Here is a 25,492-nt window from a genome sequence, read left to right on the forward strand (position 1 = left end):
CTTATACACAGCTCTCTTCTTGACTCAAGGCTCCTTACAATTTTATTTTCATTATTATTTTATTAAAGTGTACAACACAAAAGACAGTTACCTTTTCCATAACTGGTGTTCTTCGAGATGTGTTGCTCATGTCTATTCCACAATAGGTGTGTGTGATCGCCAGGTGCACCGGTACCGGAAGTTTTCCCCATAGCAGTACCTGTAGGGGAGCGCCCCTAGCGACCCCTGGAGTGGCACCTCTATGGCGTGGTATAAGGGGCGCTGCGCGTTCCCCCCACCCTCAGTTCCTTCTTGACAGAGGGGAAGGAGGGTGGGATGTGGAATAGACACGAGCAACACATCTTGAAGAACACCAGTTACGGAAAGGTAACTGTCTTTTCTTCTTTGAGTGATTGCTCATGTGTATTCCACAGTAGGGGATTCCAAGCTATATCTGTTAGAGGTGGGTAGGAGTTCACAAACTCTTGGGACGGAGCACAGCCCTGCCGAACCCGGCATCCTCGCTGGTCTGGAAGACGATTGCATAATGCGAGTGAACTAGTGAACTGAAGACCATGTGGCAGCCCTGCAAATGTCCTGAATGGGGACATGGGCTAAAAAGGCAGCCGACAAGGCTTGCGCCGTAGTCGAGTGTGCCCTTACAATTGACAGCGGAGGGATTCCCGCCAGGTTTTAACAGGTATGGATGCACGAGGTGATCCAGTTGGAGAGCCGCTGAGTGGAGATCAGCCAACCCCCCATGCGTTCGGCCGAGGCGATGAACAACTGCGAAGAGTTCCTGAATGGCTTAGTCCGCTCTAGGTAAAAGGCCAGAGCCCGTCTCACATCCAGCATGTGGAGGCGGCGCTCCTAACTGGACGCTTGGGGCAGAGGACCGGCAGGAAAATGTCCTGACCCATGTGGTAGGCAGAGACCACCTTCTGGAGGAACAAAGGGTGTGGGTGGAGCTGGACCTTATCCTTATGGAATACCGTGTATGGGGGTGCGGAGGTCAGGACCCTCAGTTCCGAGACCCGTCTAGCCGATGTGATCACCACCAGGAAGGCTACCTTCCACGAAAGGTGTGACCAGGAGCACATAGCTAGCGGCTCAAAGGGGGGGACCCGTCAACCAGGCCAGTACCAAGTTCAGGTCCCACTGCAGGACTGGGGTGGAAGGCTGATATGGCCGCCAAGTGCACCTTGACAGACGAGGGCTCAGACCTTGGGCTCTAAGGTGAAGGTGGTAGTCTAAAATGAGCTGGATCGGGGCAGCCATGGGGGAAACGCCCCGCTCAGCCACCCACCAGGAAAACCGGGACCACTTTGCCAAGTAGGCTCGATGCATGGAGGATCGCCTGCTTTCCAAGAGGATGCGCTGAAACCCTTCCAAGCACGTCCTTTCCTCCCTGCCTAACCATTGAGCAGCCACGCCGTGAGGTGGAGAGCCGCTAGGTTGGGGTGGAGGAGGCAGCCCTGGTCCTGGGAGAGCAGGTCCGGGCGGGACGGTAACAGCCACAGCGGGGGGGGACTGCCAGGCTCGTGAGGGACAGCAAAAGCCACGGTAGGGCAACTGACAGGCTCGTGAGGGTCCTGTAACAATGTTGCCTGGGCCACGCTGGGGCAATCAGGAGGACCCTGACCCTGTCCATCTTTATCTTTTCCAGAACCTTACCGATCAGCGGGATCGGGGGGAAGGCATAGAGAAGCTGGCCTGACCAGGACAGGAGGAAGGCATCAGAGATCGCGCCCACTCCCAGCCCCCTCTGTTCCCCCCCGGAGCACAACCGGGGACACCGGCGGTTCTCCCGAGTCGCGAACAGGTCCACCTGGGGAGTTCCCCACTCTTGGAAAGGCAGTGCACCTCCTCTGGGTGTAGAGACCACTGGTGCTGAGAGAAGTCTTGGCTCAGGCGATCCGCCTGTGAGTTCCGGGAGCCCGGTAGGTGGTAGTCTGTAGGCAAATGTCTTGGGCTATACAGAAGTCCCACAGCTTGGGAGCTTCCTGGCAGAGGAGCGGGCCCAGCCTTGCCTGTTGATGTAAAACATTGAGGCCGTGTCGTCTGTGAGAACCCTGACCACTCTGCCCTCCAGGTGTGAGCGGAAGGCCGCGCACGCCTGCCGGACCGCCCTGAGTCCCTTGACGGTTATATGCAGGACAATGTCCTGCGCAGACCACAGACCTTGGGTCTGAACGTCCCCCACATGGGCTCCCCACCCCAGGACCGCTGCGTCGGACACCAGCTCCACCGATGGGGGCCTGCCCCTAAACGGGACCCCGTGGAGCATGTTCCACCAGGGAGGACCACCATTGTAGGGAGGGGATCACTGGCTCGGGCACAGTGGGGACCTGGTCCATCCTGTCTCTGGCCTGGAAGAACACCGAGGCCAACCAGAGCTGGAGACGCCTCATTCTGAGTCTGGAGTGGCGAACCATATATGTGCATGCCGACATGTGACCCAGGAGCTGGAGACACGCTCTGGCTATTGTCATGGGGAACTTTTTGACTGTGTCGATAAGCCCTTTCAGGGTCTCAAATCTGTCCGGTGGGAGGCAGGCCCTGGCCGATGTCGCGTCCAGGACTGCCCTGATAAACTCTATGCATTGTACCGGGACTAACGTGGACTTGGTGTCGTTCATCAAGAAGCCCAGGGTGGCGCATGTGGACAGGAGTGCCAAATGATCCCGCACCTGCGACTGGGAGCTGTCCTTGACCAGCCAGTCGTCCAGATAGGGGAAGATCTGAGGCCGCCACCACAGACATGCACTTTGTGAATATCCTGGGACCAGTGGACAGGCCAAATGGGAGGACCGTAAATTGGTAGTGCTCCTGCCCAACCGTGAAATGGAGGAAACGCCTGTGCCCCTCAAATATATGAATGTGGAAGTATGCATCCTGCAGATTGAGGGCGGCGTACCAGTCACCGGGATCCAGGGAGAGGATGATGGAGGCCAGAGAGACCATGCAAAAGTTGAGCTTTATCATGTACTGGTTCAGGCCTCGCAGGTCCAGGATGGGCCTGATGCCCCCTTTGGCCTTCAGGATAAGGAAATAGCGGGAGTAGTACCCCTTGCGTTTGAACTCCGCTGGCACCACTTCCACCGCTCCTAAGCCAAGGAGCCGCCCCACCTGCTTGAGAAGGGCCTCGTGAAAGGGGTCCCCCAGGAGGGATGGGGTGGAGGGTGGTTGGGCGGGGTAGAAGTAAACTGAGGGTGTAGCCCCGGGAGACGGTGTTGAGGACCCAACGGTCCGAAGTCAGCTGTGACCACTCCGGGAGAAAAGCACACAACCGGTTGGAGAAGGGAAGCTTTATTGTGGGTGGATCCCTGATGAGAACTGGTAGGGGGCCCCGGGCGTCCCGTCAAAACCGCCATTTCCCTGTCTATTTGCCTTTGGAGGACCCAGGCTAGGGGGCAGGCCAAGACTGCCTCTGCGAGCATTTCTTATAGTCCCGTGACATTTTATAAGGGGGCTCGTATTTAGAGTGGGTGGCCTGGGTGGGAGCTTGCTGAGGCTTAAACTTGGTCCTGGCTGGAGCCGGGACGTAGAGGCCAAGTGTCTTAAGTGTAGTGCGGGAATCTTTCAGGCCGTGCAATTTCATGTCCGTCTGTTCCGCAAACAGGGCCTTGCCATCAAACGGGAGATCTTGCAAGGAGTTCTTCACCTCACTGGACAGCCCAGACAGTAGGAGCCATGACGCCCTCCTCATGGACACCGTGGAGGCCATAGACCTTGCAGCCGTATCCGCAGCATCCAACGCTGCCTGCAGGGTTGCCCTGGCAGCCGCTGTACCCTCCTCCACCAGAGCTTTGAACTCATTCTTACGCTCCTGGAGGGAGTCCTCGAATTTGGGTAGAGAGCCCCACAATTTGAACTCATACTGACTCAAGAGAGCCTGATGGTTCACCACCCTTAACAGGAAACTCGAGGACAAATAAACCTCCTCTCTCAAATAAGTCCAGCCTTCTTGAGTCTTTATTTTTCGGAGTAGGGGCTGTTTGGACCTGCCTCTCCCTGTGGTTGATCAACTCGACCAACAGGGAGTTGGGGGCAGGGTGGGTGTACAGGTATTCATGCCCCTTGGCAGGCACAAAGTACTTCCATTCTGCCCTCTTAAAAATGGGGGGAAAGGAAGCCAGGGTTTGCCACAAGGTGTTTGAAATCTTTGCCACCCCTTTGTGGAGTGGGAGGTCCACCCTGCTCGGTACTGAGGCCGATAGGACATTGAAGAGGGAGTCCGAGGGTTCCTCCACCTCCTCGGCCGGAAGGTTGAGGCTTGATGCCACCCTTTTCAATAGTTCCTGGTGGGCAGTCCTCCTGAGGAACAGAGGGAGGAGGGGTCGTAATCGCCTCATCAGGGGAGGATGAGGATGCGGGAGCGGTACTCTGCGTACCCACCGGTACCGGAGGTCCCACCACTTGGTCGCCCTCCGGGCATGGAACCGAAGATGCACGCCCCACCGACTCCTTTCTGGGAGGCTGGGAAAGGGAGGCCGACGGTCTTTCTGAGGCTCTGGCCACCGAGTGAGCCCGCACCAGGGGCTGCGTTGGGGGCCACGGGGCCCATTGGTACCACGGTGCCGGCCAAGGAGCCTGGTGCCATTGTACCTGCTGTGGCACCGGTAGAGCAGGCTGTTCAGCCTGACTAGCCTGTCCCAATCGACTGATGACTAATAAGGGAGGCCGGGCTGGCGTACGACCTGCTGCTGTCCCTGGACCGTGAGGAGCAGTGGTGTCGGGAACGGTGCTGACCACGAGACCGTGATCCCGACATGGAGGAACGGTACCGCCAGTAGCAGCTGCTCTGCGATCGGCTCCGGCGGGCGGATCTGCGATGGTGAGGTGTCGGCGATCGACGCCTGTGCCTGCGGGAGCAGTGCCGTGGCAGGGTCTTGAAGCAAGATAAAGAACAGGAACAGCGTTGACGCCCCTATCGCGACAGGCTACAGTAGCCTCTCATAGAATCATAGAATATCAGGGTTGGAAGGGACCTCAGGAGGTCATCTAGTCCAACCCCCTGCTCAAAGCAGGACCAATTCCCAACTAAATCATCCCAGCCAGGGCTTTGTCAAGCCGGGCCTTAAAAACCTCCAAGGAAGGAGACTCCACCACCTCCCTAGGTAACGCATTCCAGTGCTTCACCACCCTCCTAGTGAAACAGTGTTTCCTAATATCCAACCTAGACCTCCCCCACTGCAACTTGAGACCATTGCTCCTTGTTCTGTCATCTGCCACCATTGAGAACAGCCGAGTTCCATCCTCTTTGGAACCCCCCTTCAGGTAGTTGAAGGCTGCTATCAAATCCCCCCTCATTCTTCTCTTCTGGAGACTAAACAATCCCAGTTCCCTCAGCCTCTCCTCATAAGTCATGCGCTCCAGACCCCTAATCATTTTTGTTGCCCTCCGCTGGACTCTTTCCAATTTTTCCACATCCTTCTTGTAGTGTGGGGCCCAAAACTGGACACAGTACTCCAGATGAGGCCTCACCAATGTCAAATAAAGGGGAACGATCACGTCCCTCGATCTGCTGGCAATGCCCCTACTTATACAGCCCAAAATGCCGTTAGCCTTCTTGGCAACAAGAGCACACTGTTGACTCATATCCAGCTTCTCGTCCACTGTGACCCCTAGGTCCTTTTCTGCAGAACTGCTACCTAGCCATTCGGTCCCTAGTCTGTAGCTGTGCATGGGATTCTTCTGTCCTAAGTGCAGGACTCTGCACTTGTCCTTGTTGAACTTCATCAGGTTTCTTTTGGCCCAATCCTCTAATTTGTCTAGGTCTCTCTGTATCCGATCCCTACCCTCTAGTGTATCTACCACGCCTCCTAGTTTAGTGTCATCGGCAAACTTGCTGAGAGTGCAGTCCACACCATCCTACAGATCATTAATAAAGATATTAAACAAAACCGGCCCCAGGACCGACCCTTGGGGCACTCCGCTTGAAACTGGCTGCCAACTAGACATGGAGCCATTGATCACTACCCGTTGAGCCCGACGATCTAGCCAGCTTTCTATCCACCTTACAGTCCATTCATCCAGCCCATACTTCTTTAACTTGGCAGCAAGAATACCGTATCAAAAGCTTTGCTAAAGTCAAGGAATAACACATCCACTGCTTTCCCCTCATCCACAGAGCCAGTTATCTCATCATAGAAGGCAATTAGGTTAGTCAGGCACGACTTCCCCTTGGTGAATCCATGCTGACTGTTCCTGATCACTTTCCTCTCCTCTAAGTGTTTCATAATTGATTCCTTGAGGACCTGCTCCATGATTTTTTCAGGGACTGAGGTGAGGCTGACTGGCCTGTAGTTCCCCGGATCCTCCTCCTTCCCTTTTTTAAAGATGGGCACTACATTAGCCTTTTTCCAGTCATCCGGGACCTCCCCCGATCGCCATGAGTTTTCAAAAATAATGGCTAATGGCTCTGCAATCTCATCCGCCAACTCCTTTAGCACCCTCGGATGCAGCGCATCCGGCCCCATGGACTTGTGCACGTCCAGTTTTTCTAAATAGTCCCGAACCACTTCTTTCTCCACAGAGGGCTGGTCACCTTCTCCCCATATTGTGCTGCCCAGTGCAGCAGTTTGGGAGCTGACCTTGTTTGTGAAGACAGAGGCAAAAAAATCATTGAGTACATTAGCTTTTTCCACATCCTCGGTCACTAGGTTGCCTCCCTCATTCAGTAAGGGGCCCACACTTTCCTTGACTTTCTTCTTGTTGCTAACATACCTGAAGAAACCCTTCTTGTTACTCTTAACATCTCTTGCTAGCTGCAACTCCAAGTGTGATTTGGCCTTCCTGATTTCACTCCTGCATGCCTGAGCAGTATTTTTATACTCCTCCCTGGTCATTTGTCCAATCTTCCACTTCTTGTAAGCTTCTTTTTTGCGTTTAAGATCAGCAAGGATTTCACTGTTTAGCCAAGCTGGTCGCCTGCCATATTTACTATTCTTTCTACACATCGGGATGGTTTGTTCCTGCAACCGCAATAAGGATTCTTTAAAATACAGCTAGCTCTCCTGGACCCCTTTGCCCTTCATGTTATTCTCCCAGGAGATCCTGCCCATCTGTTCCCTGAGGGAGTCAAAGTCTGCTTTTCTGAAGTCCAGGGTCCGTATTCTGCTGCTTTCCTTTCTTCCTTGTGTCAGGATCCTGAACTCGACCATCTCATGGTCACTGCCTCCCAGGTTCCCATCCACTTTTGCTTCCCCTACTAATTCTTCCCTGTTTGTGAGCAGCAGGTCAAGAAAAGCTCTGCCCCTAGTTGGTTCCTCCAGCACTTGCACCAGGAAATTGTCCCCTACACTTTCCAAAAACTTCCTGGATTGTCTGTGCACCGCTGTATTGCTCTCCCAGCAGATATCAGGGTGATTAAAGTCTCCCATGAGAACCAGGGCCTGCGATCTAGCAACTTCTGCTAGTTGCCAGAAGAAAGCCTCATCCACCTCATCCCCCTGGTCTGGTGGTCTACAGCAGACTCCGACCACGACATCACCCTTGTTGCTCACACTTCTCAACTTTATCCAGAGACACTCAGGTTTTTCTGCAGTTTCATACCGGAGCTCTGAGCAGTCATACTCCTCTCTTACATACAACGCAACTCCCCCACCTTTTCTGCCCTGCCTGTCCTTCCTGAACAGTTTATATCCATCCATGATAGTACTCCAGTCATGTGAGTTATCCCACCAAGTCTCTGTTATTCCAATCGCATCATAGTTCCCTGACTGTGCCAGGACTTCCAGTTCTCCCTGCTTGTTTCCCAGGCTTCTTGCATTTGTGTATAGGCACTTAAGATAACTCACTGATCGTCCCTCTTTCTCAATATGAGACAGGAGTCCTCCCCTCTTGCGCTCTCCTGCTTGTGCTTCCTCCCAGGATCCCATTTCCCCACTTACCTCAGGGCTTTGGTCTCCTTCCCCCGGTGAACCTAGTTTAAAGCCCTCCCGTCTCGGAGACGAAGACCTCCAGTGCAGTCTGTCTCGGTCTCGATGGGGCCTGCTCCCCTCGCGAGGTCTACAGTCCCTCGACGTGAAGCGGTGCCTGGAACCCCCATCAGTCGGAACCCAGCCAGACAACCTGGTGGGGGTCAACGGTGACGGGCATGGACTATGCAGGGGACGGTCGCTGAGTGGCGAACGGCGTCGGGAACATTCCCTCGACCGCAAATAGTACTGACCAGGAGACGACTGTGGAGATCCAAGTGGTGGCTTGCCTTTGGACTGGGGAGCCAATGGTGGTGGTGCCCCTGGTACCGGCAGAGATATTACGTCCTGGGATGCTTACAGGGCCTCTGGCATGGAGGGCACCCAGACATCCGGAGAAGCCTGCGCTGAAAGGGCTGGGCTACTCCGCTCAACCTGAGTCGGAGGCCTGGAGGCTGACGAGGACCGAGAACTGCCCAACGTGGGTCTAGTCTCCCCCCTGGTCTTGCTCCGGTGCCTTGGCGGAGAAGACCTCTTCTTAGCCTTCTTGGTGTGCCCCGCGGACGGGGAGCAGTGCCAACTGGTGGAAGGCACCGAAGGGTCGCCGCGCATCAACACTGCGGTACCCAGTGCCGACTTGGAGCGGCGCACTGGAGTCGGGGTCAACGCCGACTCCATCAGAATGGCTCAGAGCCGAATGTCCCTTTCTTTCTTGGTCTGAGGCTTGAAAGATCTGCAAATCTTGCAGCGATCGCTGAGATGGGTTTCCCCCAGACAGCGTAAACAGTACGCATGCAGGTCACTCACTGGCATCAGCCACCTGCAAGTGTTGCACAACTTAAAGCCCGGGGCACGCCCCGGCCTGGGCGCACTAACTAAACTAACACTAATCTAAACTACTTCAATTACAGGTACTACTAACTATGAACGAACAAGCGTTCAAGAGGAAAGCTGCAGACAAGCTGGAGCAGAGCAGTTCCGATGCACCTTCACTGGCGGTAAGAAGGGTGGGGGGAGCACGCAGCACCCCTTACACTGCACCATAGAGGCACCACTCCAGGGGGCGCTAGGGGAAAACCTTCCGGCACCAGTGCACGTGGTGAGCACGCACACCTATTGTGGAATACACATGAGCAACACCAAAATAGCAGTACTAAAAGTTGTGCAGATTCATTGATCATCTATGCTTGAGATATTTAGATAGTAGTATAAAAGAACAGTGTCAATTTAAAACCTAGCCAATTTCAAAAATTAGATATTACACCTGGCCCTTTTGTCCCTCTGCCAGTCTGTAGTTTAACAGTTAAATTTTCCTATTTTTAAAACTATTTCTCATCCCTGAGGTTCTGTGAGACCCCCACACAAACAATGGAAACTGACTATACAGTGGAAATTGCATTTGATAGTGCTTTGTGTATTGTTAGTTTCACAAACTAAGCAGACATCCATTTTTCCAGTTATAGTTAAACAAAAAAGTTTAGAGGAATCTTAAGTGGTTTCAATTAATAATGGCTACTGCAGAAAAATCTAAGAGAGATACTTCTCGTAATAACAGGAAGTAGCATTTTAAAAAAGAAGATAAAAATTACTACTTTCATAAGTTGACAGTGTCCCTTTAAGGAATGACTGTATTGTCGTACAGGTGTCATAGGTTGCTTACACAAGTGAAAGTGCTAAACACGCTCTCCTACAGTTTTAATGGTTATAGAATATAAGCAATGATCATCAATGTAAAGCTTAACATCAGTAGGTATCTTTTAACCTGGTAAAAAAAACAAACAAACAAAAAAAACACATGACCAGTAAAGTATTTGGGTTAGACTGTCTCCTTCCACAGGAAACAGAGTCTACTGGAAACTTCAGTAGGTTCATAAGGTTTTTTTTTTTTTTTTTTTTTTAAACTACATGGAGCATTCCATGAGTACAGTGTGAAAACCTCACAATGCTCATTTCAAGAGACCCGGAGGGTGGGCCAACTCTTCCTCTATGCTCCAAACAGACCAAGGGTGGGCCAGATCTGGCCTGCCAGCCATTTTAATCCGGCCCTCGAGGTCTGGGGCTTGCCCTGCTCCGGCTCTCCAAATGGGGAGCAGGGTCGGGGGCCGCTCCACGTGGCTCCTGGAAGCAGCGGCATGGCCCCCCTCCAGGGGCAGCCAAGGGGCTCCACTCTGTACGCTGTCCCCGGCTCAAGCACCGACCCCGCAGCTCCCATTGGCTGGGAACCAGCCTCCTCATCCTCAGCCCCACCCCAGAGCCTGTACCCCCAGCCGGAGCCCTCACCCCTTCACCCCCCCGTGCCCCAATCCCCTACCAGCCTGGAGCCCCCTCCTGGACCCTGAACTCCTCATTTCTGGCCCCAACCAGGAGCCTGCACCCCCAACCAGAGCCCTCACCCCCTCCCGCACCCCAACCCCAATTTTGTGAGCGTTCATGGCCTGCCATACAATTTCTATTCCCAGATGTGGCCCACTCCTGAAATAGACCTACCACTTAGCCCATTGCATGGTGTCAAGTATCAGGGGGTAGCCGTGTTTGTCTGTATCTACAAAAACAACAAGGAGTCTGGTGGCACCTTAAAGACTAACAGATTTATTTGGGCATAAGCTTTCGTGGGTAAAAACCTATAGCATCCTATGCATCTGAAGAAGTGAGGTTTTTACCCACGAAAGCTTATGCCCAAATAAATCTGTTTATCTTTAAGGTGCCACCAGACTCCTCGTTTTCACTTAGCCCAGTGTTTCTCAAACTGGGGCCGCCGCTTGTGTAGGGAAAGCCCGTGGCGGGCCGGGCCGATTTGTTTACCTGCCCCGTCCACAGGTCCGGCCGATCGCGGCTCCCATTGGCCGCGGTTTGCCGCTCCAGGCCAATGGGGGCTGCTGGAAGCAGCGGCCAGTACGTCCCTTGGCTCGCGCCGCTTCCAGCAGCCCCCATTGGCCTGGAGTGCCGAACCGCAGCCAGTGGGAGCTGCGATCGACCGGACCTGCAGACGGGGCAGGTAAACAAACCGGCCCAGCCCACCATGGGCTCTCCCTACTCAAGCGGCGCCCCCAGTTTGAGAAACACTGACTTAGCCTGACCACCTAGCTTCCTCAGGAGCCAGACCTACTCCCAGACATATACTTTATCCCCCTCCCCCAAAGGGGGGTAAGTGGAAGGGGAGCTCACAGCATTTCCAAAGCTGATTTCCACTCAGAAATCCAACAGCACCCTTGGGAGCATTTTGCTGGAAATGACTGCTCCTCATTTCCATTCATCTACCTCTGACTCTTGGTTGACTTCCTTTGGACCTGTAGAATCCAGGCCCTGCACTGTTCGAGAGCGTGCTTTCACAGCTCCCAGGGAAGATGGAGCTTACAACTGAGTCAGTAGCAATCTCTCCCAAATCTTTAATGTGCTTCACCCACTTTTTACTGAGTTAGGCTCAATTGTGGCTACCTAAATAAAGGGGAGAATTGGGCCTTTTATGTTTTCCAGCCCAACCCACCCATTTCCCAGAACTACATGCAGAAGGGCCACACCCTGGCAGAGTGGCTTGTTTTTATTAGAGTAAATATACAATTAAATGATTATGATCACTAATTAGAAAAAAAAAGAATTTTTAAGAAGTTTGCGTTAAAACACAACAGCAAAACTGAATAGAAGAGAAGCCTACAAGGAAAAAAATATTGTTATGCTTCTTTTTTTCCACATGTAAGGCATGTGGTTCTTGAGATCAAAACAGTTAAGCTAGTAAGATATTGATCCCTTCTGAAATACCTGCCATTCAGATAAAATAGAAAAATATCATTAACCTAAGCTGCCTTTACAAAATCAAAGAGAGTTTGTAATGCTAGTGGCTAGAGCTTGAGATATGGAGTCAAGACACTAGATTCTAGTCCTGGATCTGACTATGTGGTCTTAGGTAAATCACACAGGGCAAAGTTTTTGTAAGTGCCTAAGTGTCTTAGGAACCTAAGTCCCACTGACTTTCAATGGGACTTAGTGCTTAAGTCACTTTTGAAAATGAAAGCAAGAGCTTAAGTCACTTAAGTATTTAGGTTCTATTTGAAGATTTAATCCATAACCATTTTGTTCCTCAGTTTATCCATCTGTAAAGTGGGGATACCTATTATACGTCCTCACAGCTTAGAGATTCTCAGAAGGAGGTTGCCACATCAGAGCATAGCATTATTTTAGACTGGCAAGGCAATATAACAGCAATTTTAAGCAACATTTATTTTAATTCTTACTTTGTTTGTCCAATACGATGCACTCTGCCAATGGCCTGAAGTTCATGTGCAGGATTCAAAATGGGCTCCACTAGCAGAACATGAGTTGCCTCAATTATATTTAATCCATTGGAACCAGTATGAAGGGGTAGCAACAAAATATTGATCTTGGGATCATATTTAAATGCCGAGAGGTTCTCCTAGAAGATAAACACCATATTAGCATTTCAGTGGGAGTTGTTCCTGAATAAGGAGTGTAGGGTAGGTACAACAATCAGGATCCAGACACCCCAGGGTGAAGAATAAGAAATTGAATCAACTAATTGTATACAATATTATTGTACTATAAAAGTGTGAGTAATGTCTGTTAGGAAAGCTGGTGACTTTCTGGTCATTAATATTACTGAGTGATGTATGTACACTTAGTGTGTAAAGAGTTAGGTATGTATGCTGGGAATATGTTCCTAAATCATGGTCAGACTAAGTAATCCTAGTAGAGTAGATAAATAGGTTTGTCCCGGACAAAGGAATGTGGATTTGCCAGTCTGCCGGGGTCAAGCTTTGTAAACTAGAGACAGTGAAAATATATTTGCATCTAAGGTAAATAAAGTAAACAAACCAACAGAAAGAGGATAAAGAAGATGGCATGGCATCTGCACATCAGTGGGAGAGTACCTCTGTCTGGGGTGTGCACTTCAAAAGAAACACATTTCAAAGGTTTACTAGACTATAAGAAGGGCAGAAAATCCCTAAGTTACCCATCACTTAGGGGACAAAGAGATCAGCACCCGCTAATTCTGTGAACAGTGGATCCTCCTGCCCAAAGGGCTGGAGATGCTGGTAGCCTGATGTGAGAAAGCTGCTTAGTGAAAGATTGTAACTTGCTAATGTTAGTTTTAGTCACTAGAAAGCGTGTTGTTTTGTTTGTAACCATACCTGTCTCTTTTTCTCTGGCTTAGTACCACTTACATCTATGTTCTTTAATAAACATACTCTTAGTTGTACTATAAACCAGTGCTGTGTATTAAGGTAAAAAGTATGCCTTCAGCTGGGCTATCAGGCTGGTGTGTATGTACACTGTCTCTTTGGAGACAGTGGATTTAGTAATTTCTGTGAATATCTAGTGAGAGGGACTGGACACTACAGAGGCACATCTCTGGGTTCACTGAATGTTACCTGCAAGGCAAGGTTTAGATTGGCAGAGTCTCAAAGAGTTTGCTGGAGAGGTGGATAGACTGGTGTGGCAAGGAGGTGACATACTATTTAAGCTCCAGCAAAGCTCTCTCTTGCTGAGGCAGAGGGGTAACACAGTGGCTTACACTTCTTGGCTTCCTGAGGAGAATGTCACCATCAGGTGTTTTTTGTTTGTCTTTTTTTTTTTTTTTTTAAGAGAATTTAGTAATTGACAGCCCTGCACACAGAAGTCTTCTTTTATCCAAAGGACAAATGAGCAGCAGCAGTGCAAGCATCCCCCACAACATCCTGGCCGATCGGTCTCATCCCCTTCATCCACACAATTTTTTTTTTAAATGATAGTTTATGGCTTATTTTTGTGTTTTTGATAGTGTTTTTTTAATTATTATGATTTTAGAGTTCATTAGCTCAGAGATCAAATGCTCTGCCTTGGTCAGTTCTATTATTCTCATTCCATTTTCCCAAAGGAGATGCAAGGTGAAAGAGTCAAATGAATTTCTGCTGATTATTCCCCCACCAACTCCTCCCGCAAAAAATGACTTGCAGAAAAATCAGCTTTCTGTACCTGAAATTTACTAATTCCGTTAATCTGAGCAAACACCATGTTGTTATCATATAGAGCTTTTGAAATTATGTCCAAAACATCTTGCCACTAGAAAAACACAATATAAAAGCAAGTGAGTATTACAAATAGCACTGACAACACTAGAACATGAAAATATGGCAGGAGTATAATATCTTAACCTTACCAATAAATAACCCAAGAGCCTGCAGTTATAAAAGGAACCTCTTATGATACGCCTTAAATTAACATTAAACAAATTTTTGTTTTTTTGGTGTGTTTTTTTTCTCCAAGAACAATATATTTTAAAAATTGTCTTAATATTAAAGATTCAAAGTGGCAAACAGTCCAGCATTCAAAATGGGCAAACAGAATCCAGAGGAGAGAAAACTAATGTAAAGAAATAAAGATAAGTTTGAGCAGAAGAGATTTGCAACAATGAAATATAGTTTTAAAATTTATGAAAAATACTTTGACAGTGTCTTTTCTATCTAGTGAAAATACATGTAGAACTGATAATACGTCTGCATATGAATTTTCAATGTTTGCCCTTTGAACATCTGTAAAATGGGGGATACTGATCTCCCTTGTGAAGTGCTTTGAGATCTACTGAAGAAAAGTGCTATATAAGAGCTAGATGTTATTATACAATACTTTCCATCTATTAACCACGAGTACTATCAACAATGTCCCAATGACATGAAGAATCCTTCACAACTCTCAAAGAATCAAGTGGATATTGAAAACTACTTACATAGTTTAGTAGCTAAACTGAATTTTGGAAACAGTTATTGGCATCTAAGAATTTGTAGTACACAAAGTAACCTTTAAGGTAGAAACTGTTGATAAATACCGTTGAGAAAACTAAAGATTTAGCCCCTGGATCTTTAAACTGGATTTTCTTCAGAGTCCGAACCACTGCTTCCACTTTGGTGGAGTGACTTCCCTTTGAAAAGGGGAAAGAAAAACACCAGCTTACAGTAGGATGAAGCAAAACTGAAGGAAACAAAACCACACATGCACATTATATACTGATCTTTCTATTAGCATCTCTTAAATATAGTGCGGTCTCTGTCTTGTATATCTCAAAAGGAATCAGCAAATATCTCTTACCCTGATACACATTTTTTTGGATAGGTCTTACAAAATTATACCTTTGGAACTTTGGAAGTACTTACCATAGTTTGCTCTTAGACCATACTCTTCTCAGGGCAGAGACTATAGGTGAAATTCAGAACTTGCAGCCTGCGAGTGGGAGGAGGGGGGAAGGTAGGCCAAAATGGCTTTAAGCTGCCTTTATGCCTTCCCAGTAACCTACTGTTCTGGAAGTTACAGCAATCCCCACTGTAATTTAGACAGCCCTCTGGATGGCAGTGCTGCCCATAACCTCCACAATGCTTTGTGCTGAAATCCAGTCCCTGACACAACTCTTCCCTTCCCCAGCATATCCACTATGCCTCGGAGGGCTTGCAAGGGGGTCCTTGAAGGATAGCCTATGACGGTCTTGCTTAGTTCCTACACTGAGTGAATTCTTCCCTGGCCGAATTCAGGGCTTTTAGGGGTTATATGACATTTGGCCCTTTTACCTAGCATCCAAGGGCTGGCTGGAGTGGGAGTGAGAATCTCACCCTCTGTTTTTGTTTGTGTCTTGTACAGCAATGAGTATGCTGTCACCCCAGAAATAAATAATTCTTTAAAAAGGTTAACATAGGGTTCTATTGTTTGTTTTATTTATTTTGATTTATGTAACAAGGGGCGTCTTATCCAAAGTTTCTTGGTGCTTTTAACAGACATTTAAAGAACAATCACAACAAAAGACCATTAGAAAACGTAACCAATGAGCAATTAAAATTTTGAGATAAACAGTACTCACAAGTCCCAGCTCTCATTTAACTCTAACAGATAGGCTTTCCCAAATGTTGTAAATGTCAACAGACTCAGGCTATTTTGGAACAAGTGGAGGGGATAGAAATCCGAAGTCCAGGGCCATTATGGAGAGCACCCTGCCAGCAAGTTCCCCCTTCATTTAAAGAAGAGATCTCCAGCTTGGGTGCTTTGATTATTGTAATTGCAGAAGTATGGCATAGGGAGAGATCATAGAATCATAGAATATCAGGGTTGGAAGGGACCTCAGGAGGTCATCTAGTCCAACCCCTGCTCAAAGCAGGACCAATCCCCAGACAGATTTTTGCCCCAGATCCCTAAATGGCCCCCTCAAGGATTGAACTCACAACCCTGGGTTTAGCAGGCCAATGCTCAAACCTGGAGTAGAGGTCGGGCCCGGGCCCGGGTTCCCCTCTTTGCCCCCCCCCCATCGATTAATCACTGAGACTGAGAGAAAACAGAGACTGTGCAAGGGAGGATAGCTTCTCCTTACCTCCCTCGCTGGCTTATGATGAAAATGGCTCAGTAGGCTGTGACCCCTGCCTCTAGAGAGAGAAGGGCTATGTGGAGGGTCACAGTGAGCCTTTGAGGCTAGCGAAATCCGCCAGGAAACGCGGGACCCATGGAGACAAGGACAGAGCTTTGTCACAATACATATGTAACATTTTTACCCTCTATTGTAGGTTACTAAAAATTTGCTCCTCTAACTAGGTCAGCCCTACTTGATTTCATCACATGTGTAATTCACAGGGGTGGAAATATATTAAATAGCAATATTTGTAAAACACAGATTCTTAGATCAAAAGCAAAGTATATTATTTTACCATGTGTATTACAAATATATAAGTTACATCTTTATTAACCAAATGGCCATTTTAAATTTGTCACAGTGAGACTTGTAACTGTAAAGTTGAATACTAAAAAACTATTTTTACCTTTAGCTATGCAAACTAAGAACAATCCAGGAAAAAGTACATACTAAGTGTGTACTGTAATGCAAATCCTGTCTACCTACTCTACCTTCCATTCATTCAATCTTATGTACACAAATCACAATGTTCTCAATACAGAAGAGTATACTACTATGTTCTATTTCTTGCTCATTCTTCACTTTGTTCTCTATGCCATTTACTTGTTTGCATATGGGCTCTGTTTGCCTGGCAATCAGAAAATGTATTTCCTTTATTATGAATATGTGTTGCAGTAATTTTACCTAGTGTTTTTTAAAGATATTTTATTGCTTAAAAGTGCTTATACAATTGCATGCTGCAGTTGTCTCAGCCAGGCAAGTATTGTTTTATTTTTGTCTACACCTGTTTTCTGAATGCTGATTTGCACATGGTTGGCTGTGCTATACTGACAGGTCAAATTTAGTGCAGTTTTGCTGCTTGTAGTATTGGTGGGGAAGTGAGTCCACTCTAAGTGAGTGCCTGGAGCAAGCACTGGGCTGCTCAAGCATTCATATGTCACAAGTAGCTATGTGAATGCTTGAGAAAATCTGTATAAAAGCTAGAGCTGTCAAGGTTTCCGTATGCAGTGCCAGCTTCTTTGCCACTATTTTCTATAATGATTTCAGTGCTATGTCCTGGGTACAGGAGTGAACAACTCTTGGTGCCAACACCTTTGCTACTGATATGTACCTGGCAGACATCTACAATCCTGTTTCCAGAAGTGTGAGTAGACTGTTCAAAAGATGTATATCTAAAAAAGGGTTGGAGGCTGGGGGGCTGGATGATACCTTTGGTGGCTCTATGGCAACAGCCAGCCAATGGTACCCATCCTTTGTTAGGGGAGCTGAGATTGGTTAATTCTTATAAGTGCTGGGACGGAGTTGCAGGGGGATGGGGTGGTTCCCCAAGTGAAACTAGGCTTCTCTCTACTCTGGTCTCCACACTGCTGCAAGACGCAATTTCTCTCTCTCCTTTGTCTTCCGGATTACCATATATTAGCCGCATGCAGAATCTGTTTCTTGTTGCTCTGTATCAAGTTATTGGCTGTCCTAGGGGTTAGGGCAGGGTGCTGCGGGCATCTCTAGACTTGGAAGTGACTGTACGGGCACTTATGATTTCATGGTACAATTAGTTTGTCTTTGAATCAAAGGACTGCAGCTTTGGGTGGTACCTTGTTTGAATGCATGGGTTACATTCCCCTGGGAAGCTGGTGGAGGCGGGAATAAAATAAATAGGGGAGCACAACTGGTATGACCCTACAGAGGTTGGGAGTTGGAGTGATGCCCCTTTTCTGAGAATTGAACATCAGTGAATCTTCCTAGAAAGGGCTGGATTTGCCTGGAGTTCCAGGTAATTATGCAAGGTGTTGCCTAAACAGTTAGTAGTTGCCTCATCAGCACAATACTTTGGACTTAATCAGGCTTTGGTATGAGGCAAACTTGGCTGGCCAAGGAAATGTTATGCTGTGGACTAGAGAATGAAAAAAGGGAGGTGGTCTATGACAGTTTTCTCCTCTTTTCACTGCTTCCAGGGACAGGCTGCTTTTAGGAGATATTTTCAGTTAAAGGTTTAATAAAGCTGCCCCATGGCCAAAAGATGATACAGTACAGACCTGTTTACGCGCGGATGTCGGGAGTCAAGCCGTCACAACCGCGTGTTAACGGACCGTGGGTTAAGAGGGCCATGCTGAAATATCTTAAGATACCTATATATACACACATGTATAATTATCTAGGATTATATATGTATTCACAGCGTCCCAAATACTGCAGGCCTATCTGTTAACGGCGCTTTGTAAGAATATAAACTCAAATGTGTAATCTAATAAAAACATTACTACTACTACACAGGGGTGAAAGTAACTCAGGACACTTACTGGTACGGGCGGGGGCGGCTCTGGCCCCTGGAAGGGGCGGGGCCTCGGGCGGAAGGGGCGGGGCTAGGGGGTCAGCATCCCCCAGCCAGCGCTTCTATGCCGCCTGGTCCGCACCGCCCAGGACTCCCATGGCAATTTAAAGGGCCCAGGGCTTCGAAGGCCGCTGCTGTGGTAGCGGCATCCGGAGCCCCGGGCCGTTTTAAATCGCCGGCACCAGGGCAGCTGCTCCCTTTGCCCCCCCATGCCCATCGGTAGCCCAGAGGCAGGGACCTTAAAGCGCTGCAGGGTCCTTTGCCGCGGCAGCAGTTTAACGTTGCTGCGTTGTCCCTCCCCCCCCCCCAGTCGGCGGCCCAGCACCGTCCTTAAAGTGCTGCCGCGGGGAGGGGCAGCAACGTTAAAGCGCTTTAAAGCACTTTAAGGATGGTCCTTTGCTGCGGCAGCGCTTTAACATTGCTGCCCCTCCCCCCCCCCGGTTGGCGGTAAAGACGTACAACACGTTTCCACTCCACACTTCCTGTCGATTTCTAGGTCAGTGAGTTAGTGAGCAAATCTGTAGCAGTACATAGCAAGTTCCTGTACCGCGTGTTAACGAGTCTCACGTGTTAAATAGGTAGCACTGGGAGGCATGGCACTACAGTGCGTTAAGCAGATTTCGGCGTAAACGGGTCTGTACTGTAATTCTTGCCACCATCCATTCACAAGCAGAAAAAGATTATAATCACTCTGCCATTCAGAACTACTACTTGTACAAGAAATACTTAAAAATGTAGAATTTCTCAAGAGTGTAGACCAATTTAGCTTAGTCAACAGCACCACAGTTAGTTGTACGGTGGAAATAACGAACACAAATAACAGTGGGTAAGTGGGCCAGTTTCCCTTTTTGTACAGTGTTTGTGCAGATGTGCTACAGAACTGCTTCATACCATTTCACTTTACAGAAATCACACATTTACACTACAGAGAGCCTTATAATTAGGAAGCTCTCTCTTCACACACAACATCAAACACTGACAAATGAATTAAAAGCAAATCTACCAAATTCAATCTTTGCAACAGAAAAACTGCCCAAAGAAAATATATTAATTCAATTGAAAGTTCAAAGTGTTTATATACCCAGCTTGAGTAACCATGTGATTTTATTACTGTATTGGTCCTCCTTCATTCCATCCTCATACCTCTCTTTGTTAACATAATTTGTCATGATGTACAAAATTAGAGTCCTGTAACCACTCAGGCAGTGAGTAACTCACTTGTGTAAGTGTCTGCAGTTTCAAGGCCTTATATAGTCTTCAGGACAGGGACGATATTTTCCAGATTCTTGACTGATCAGCAGCATTAAAAAGGAAGACAAAAACCTTCACCGAACAGTACCACAGAGATTTTGTAAATTACCACCACCAAATACCTTGAAATTTGGTAATTTTTACACCTAAAAAAAGCAGTTTTTGCTGCTTCATTCATCTCTGTGGTTCCACTCTTTCCACAGCTCCTATTTACTTTCTGCTTTTTGTCAGTTTTTGCAAACTCATTCTCCTGCTGATTTGAGTGTACGGCACATCTGTGACACCTAAAAGGAGTGAACGGAGCAGCAAGAGAATTGAAACTATGGATACAGTACAAAATATCCCAGACCCCTTTGCTGCTCCAGTTTTTTTTTTAATCATTCTGCTCTAAACAATAAAGTTAAAGGTACACCATGAACTTGGGGGGGGGGAATGTGTAAACACAACCCCTCCGTACCCTCCACCACACGGAAGAAACCGTGGTTCACATTTTAAGTAAAAATAAATACTAAATTAGGATGATTCTTAGTGCCAAAAATAAATCAGCATTTCCCCCAGGAGATGTACCATAGATACTATGTATTCTTGGCTTACAATCTGGACATTTGTTATCCTATTGCCCAGCAACACATCTTGTGTTTGTTTACATTTGAGTTTAAGTGGAGTTAAATAATAGCCATTTAACTTGTGTTATCTTACATGTTTGTACATGCTAGTCTGACAAGAGTAATCCACAAATATCTGTATTCTGTTGTGGAATATCCAGACTAGCATATATAAACATGTTAACTATCAATTAACGCGTGTTAAAAAATCCCTAGTGTGAGCATATCACTTGATCAGATGGCAGACTAAGAATAGCTAGCACTTTCCACAAAGAGTGAAAAACTTTCTAGGATCCCCATAATGACCTTCCCTGTATAGAGTGTGCCACATGTAATTGAGTGCAGCATTACCACTGTGTGGATAATGCTGACTTGACAAAACAGAAGAAAGACACTGACTAGAGAAAGTAATGAGAAATGGGACAATCACAGAGACAAGAGTAAATATAGGACTGGTCCTAAATTTTCACATACAGATCCGTGAGCTACCAACATTTATCATGGTACTTACAGACACTGAAATTTTTTTTTGTATTGCCATTCTTTTAAAAAAGGAATAGAGGGGGAACAGCTGCATTTTAAAAAAAAAAAGCTTGCTTGCTTTTGCAGCACAGGTACTAAAATTGGAATGATGCAAAGAAGATATTAGCATGGCTCAATGCAAGGATGACATGCAAATACATGAAGTGTTTCATATTTTAGCTGAACCAAAGGTAATAGGCTTGATGTAGGAATCCTTCAGTGAAATTCTATGGCCTGAATTATGTGGGACATCTGACTGGATCAGGGGGCAGCAACCTTTCAGAAGTGGTGTGCCGAGTCTTCATTTATTCACTCTGATTTAAGGTTTCGCGTGCCAGTAATACATTTTAACATTTTTAGACGGTCTCTTCCTATAAGTCTATAATATATAACTAAACTATTGTTGTATGTAAAGTAAATAAGGTTTTTAAAATGTTTAAGAAGCTTCATTTAAAATTAAATTAAAATGCAGAGCCCCCCCAGACCGGTGGCCAGGACCCGGGCAGTGAGAGTGCCGCTGAAAATCAGCTTGTGTGCCGCCTTCGGCACGTGTGCCGTAGGTTGCCTACCCCTGGACTGAATGATATTGATGGTCCCTTGTGGCCTTAAAATATATGAATCTATGAATGAGACCCCCGTGATATTGCCTTATACTGTTCAAGATGGAATGACATTTACCCTCTCCTTCCAAAACTCTTGGGTAAATACTGTAAATATGGAAAAATATTGTTAAAAAAATCCTACAAACAGAAAACCCAAACTACTAACACTCCCAAAGAACAATCTACCTACTCCCCCTGGTGCCAAGTCATGCCAATTACTTCCAGCCCTGTATTCACTATTTGATTTAGGCTTAGGGCAGGGATCTCAAACTCAAGTCACCATTAGGGCCACATGAGGACTGGTACACTGGCCCGAGGGCTGCATCACTGAACCCTTTTCATACGATGATACAATAGTATAGTCAAAAATGAAAAAAATGAAGAGTAATATAGTATGCTATTAAAAGTCAATGTATTAACTTTTTAAAAACTGTAATGTGAAGAGGGGTTTTAATAAAATATAAACACCTGTAACTATTCCAGTGGTCAGTAACACTGATGATGATCTGCACTAACAGTCTATCAACACAGCTGTAATGGCAGGAACTTTTTAAAGTAACTATTCATACAAAATACGTTGCCACTTTTAAACATTCTTCCCAACTACTCACAGCAAAGAATCATACATGCTGAACTTCATACCTCAGACTGCTTGTCTAGTCCATGAGGCCCCGCCCCCACCCCACCTTCCCACCCCTTCCCCGCCCCCATTTCAACCCCTTCCCCAAAGTCCCTGCCCCAACTCCACCCCCTCCCAGCCTCTATTCCAACCCCTTCCCCAAATCCTCACCCTAGCCCTGCCTCTTCTCCGCCTCCTCCCCTGAGCGCGCTGCGTCCCCGCTCCTCCCTCCTGGAAAGTCCTAAGCGCCGCCAAACAGCTGTTTTGTGATGGACAGCGCTGGGAGGTAGACAGAGGAGCGGGGACGCGGTGCGCTCGCGGGGGGTGGGAAGAGGAGGAAGCTTGGCTGCCGGTGGAGTCGGCGCCTATGCCGGGCTGCAGGAAATAACTCCACGGGCCGCGTGTTTGAGACTTCTGGCTTAGGGTATGCCACACTGAAGGTTAATTTCCAGCTCAGGCAGACATTTGCATGCTAGCTTTTATCAAGGTAGTGTGAAATAGCAGTGTAGTCACAGTGGTGTGGGTGGTGTGATGGGGCAGCTACCCGAATCTATATCCAGGGTCTCTGACAGGATTGTACTCGGGGTAGCTAGCTCATCCTGCTGTCTGTGCCACTGCAGCTACCATGATGTTTTTAGTGTGCTAATTCAATCAAAGCTATTGCATGTATGTGTACCTGATTTGGGAATTACACCGCTAGCTTCAGGGTAGACGTATCCTTAATTTCCTCAGTGAAATCATTGCCAAACGACCAGACTCTCTACCACTGTATTTTAAATCCAGGCTCCTCATCCATGTTTTTTCAACCACCATAAGTTATCAGTTTTGTTTTCTTTTTAAACTAGAATTTTATAAAACTACCATTGTAAAACAAAAATGAATATATTTCTGGCCCAGCAGCCTAGGGATCCCAAAACATTACTTAAAATCCAAAAAAATAACCCCTCTCCAAACAAACTCTGTCATCAGGAAGAGACAAAAATGGCAAAGAAGGAACACACCTTAATAGGAAGATTTCTCCAAAAGCCTTCAATACAGCTGCACAAGGACTCAGATGGACAATCTCAAGGAAAAAGTGGTATAGAAAGGAACCCTGGACTCTTGGGACAAAGAACCAGCCAGTTTCAACTGCCTTAACAGGTCACACAGCTCAGTAATTACTCTGATGGTAAGCTCTTCAGGGCAGTGACTGTCTTTTTGTTGTGTGTTTGTGCCTATCACAATGGGATGCGAATCTATGATTAGGGATTCTAGGCGCTACTGTAATACAAATAATTAATAGGATTTTGGCTCCTAAGTACCTAAATCTCTTTTGAAAGTAAGTCTTAGGTGATGTAACTCTGAGCACAACACCACCTAATAGCTTTAAAAATCTGAGGCTGAGAACTTTGTACACTCAGTAACCCTGAATCAAACCCACTGACTAATCAGCAAGCAAAGTAGATGGAGAAGGGATGGAGCTGTAGACTCCATCTTTTCACCATGGAGAAAGAAAGCAGCCACATGATGGAAACAATGTTAGGAAGGAATTGAAAGGAGAGTTTTACATGAATCCACTCTAGAATTAAATAAACAAACAGCTGAACCACATAATAAGACTGACCCTGCAAATGCTTACTAGCAGGCATAATGCCTACTACTGGGGGTAGTTTCCTCAACAGTATTGACTGCCTACAGTGTTCTACAGTTGATGCTGTATATGTTAATCTTCACTGAGCAATGTTTTAAAAAAAGATAAAGGAAAAAACATAACTTCTTATCCTTTAAAACCACTATAGTCTGAACAGCAGCTAATCTTTCATGGCTATCCATAAAGTCCATAAACCTAAATCTGTACCACTCACAGAGGTGCGGAAACCAGATTCAGGAACAAAATTCAGATCTCTGGTAAATCAAGATTTAGCTGTTTGGTTACAAACTGGTTAAAAATAAAGATGCAACAAGTTTTCCTAAGAAAGTGCTACTCATCTGAAAAAAAGGCTTCAGAATTCCCTCCCCCCCCCCCCCCCCCAAAAAAAAAAATTTACGAGAGCTACAGGAGGTAGCTACAAAAAGCCAATCATTCACCCATCTTCCAAGCAGGTTGTCCACAGCCCTTTATATGTTTATGTGTCTGTTTTTACAGGAGATGAGATGTTACGAAAACCCTCATTAAAGCACAATAAAGGCTGTTTCCATTTAGGTTCTGGCCTTCAGATTTTATTTTCACATGAAAGACAACTATTTATCTAGTTTTAAAAAAAATTATAGTTTTGTAACTCATTTCTAACAGACTTCAATCAGACATTTAAAAGCATCCTTCCAAAACCTCTGATCTTTGATGCCATCACATGTGGCACGTCTGTTCTTTAAGCGGGTAACTAACATGGATTTTGTGTTTAAGAAAAATTAAAATGTTTACTTCATCGTTAGCTTCCAGTTGTCTAAATTTTTGAGACGAGAATAAAAGTGAGGACCATATTATCAAAAAGGTGCACGTAAATCACACCCAGCTGGAATGGGGAAAAAACCCTACATGCTTATGAACGAACACCACTCGTGAACACATATTTTGGGTTTGCATGCCAAAAATCGAGCATGCACACGCTCTGTTGCATACTAAGTGTGCATCTCTAAACAGATGGGCCAAGATACGCTACATATGGCAAATTACCTTCACAGGAATATCATCCTCCTGGTTTGCAGTCTCTGCAGTGAAGACGTAGGATATTTCTTTATGAGAAGTTGTCTGCCTGCAGATGGCACATTTAATCGAACTTCTGCGGGTGCCAACACTGTATTGCTCTATAATAATAGCTATGCACTCATTACAGAAGCAATGTCCACATGTCAGCACTGCCCACTAGATAGGGAAATATAAGAGGAACAACAATACAATATAAAACCACTTTCTTCTTCTTATATATACACACAAGAAAAAATTCAGATATATAATTTGGTTAAATTATTTAAAACATTTCCTTACCTTTATGAAAAATAACACTTTAGATTATTAAAACAGAAGAAATTCTAGAAAAATATTTAAATTATTTAATTAGAGTTGGTTGAAAATTTTTGATTTTTGAAGTTTTCCAACAGAAAGGGATAATTTTGTGAAAATTTCCAACCAACTGTACTATTTATGCTGTTTACTATTTGCATATCTCTCAGTATAAAAAGTAAAATTAGACAAGTCAGTTTTACTTTTTTTTAAATCATTGCCTAGCCAATTTTTTATTTTTGGATTTAATGCACTGGAACCAGGTTGCAAACATCACAGAAAGAATATTTGTTAAATAATAACTTT

At 46.4% G+C, this 25,492-nt stretch overlaps 1 protein-coding gene and 1 non-coding gene across 2 annotated transcripts in view; one reads left to right on the plus strand and one right to left on the minus strand.

Moving 5' to 3' along the window:
- The window catches only part of SHPRH (SNF2 histone linker PHD RING helicase), a 138,714-nt gene that overhangs the window by 5,879 nt on the left and 107,343 nt on the right, over nt 1-25,492 (minus strand). Inside the window, exons 25-28 of the mRNA XM_065400525.1 lie at nt 24,860-25,048; nt 14,719-14,811; nt 13,869-13,955; nt 12,131-12,309 (exon numbers count right to left, since the gene is read on the minus strand). Coding sequence (XP_065256597.1) covers nt 12,131-12,309; nt 13,869-13,955; nt 14,719-14,811; nt 24,860-25,048 — 548 coding nt within the window. The remainder of the gene's footprint in view (nt 1-12,130; nt 12,310-13,868; nt 13,956-14,718; nt 14,812-24,859; nt 25,049-25,492) is intronic.
- LOC135876917 (U6 spliceosomal RNA) lies at nt 21,061-21,164 on the plus strand. Its single transcript, XR_010561329.1, has one exon. It is a non-coding gene; the product is annotated as a U6 spliceosomal RNA (small nuclear RNA).

Source organism: Emys orbicularis, chromosome 3 (genome assembly GCF_028017835.1).
Source record: "Emys orbicularis isolate rEmyOrb1 chromosome 3, rEmyOrb1.hap1, whole genome shotgun sequence".
Lineage (NCBI taxonomy): Eukaryota > Metazoa > Chordata > Testudines > Emydidae > Emys > Emys orbicularis.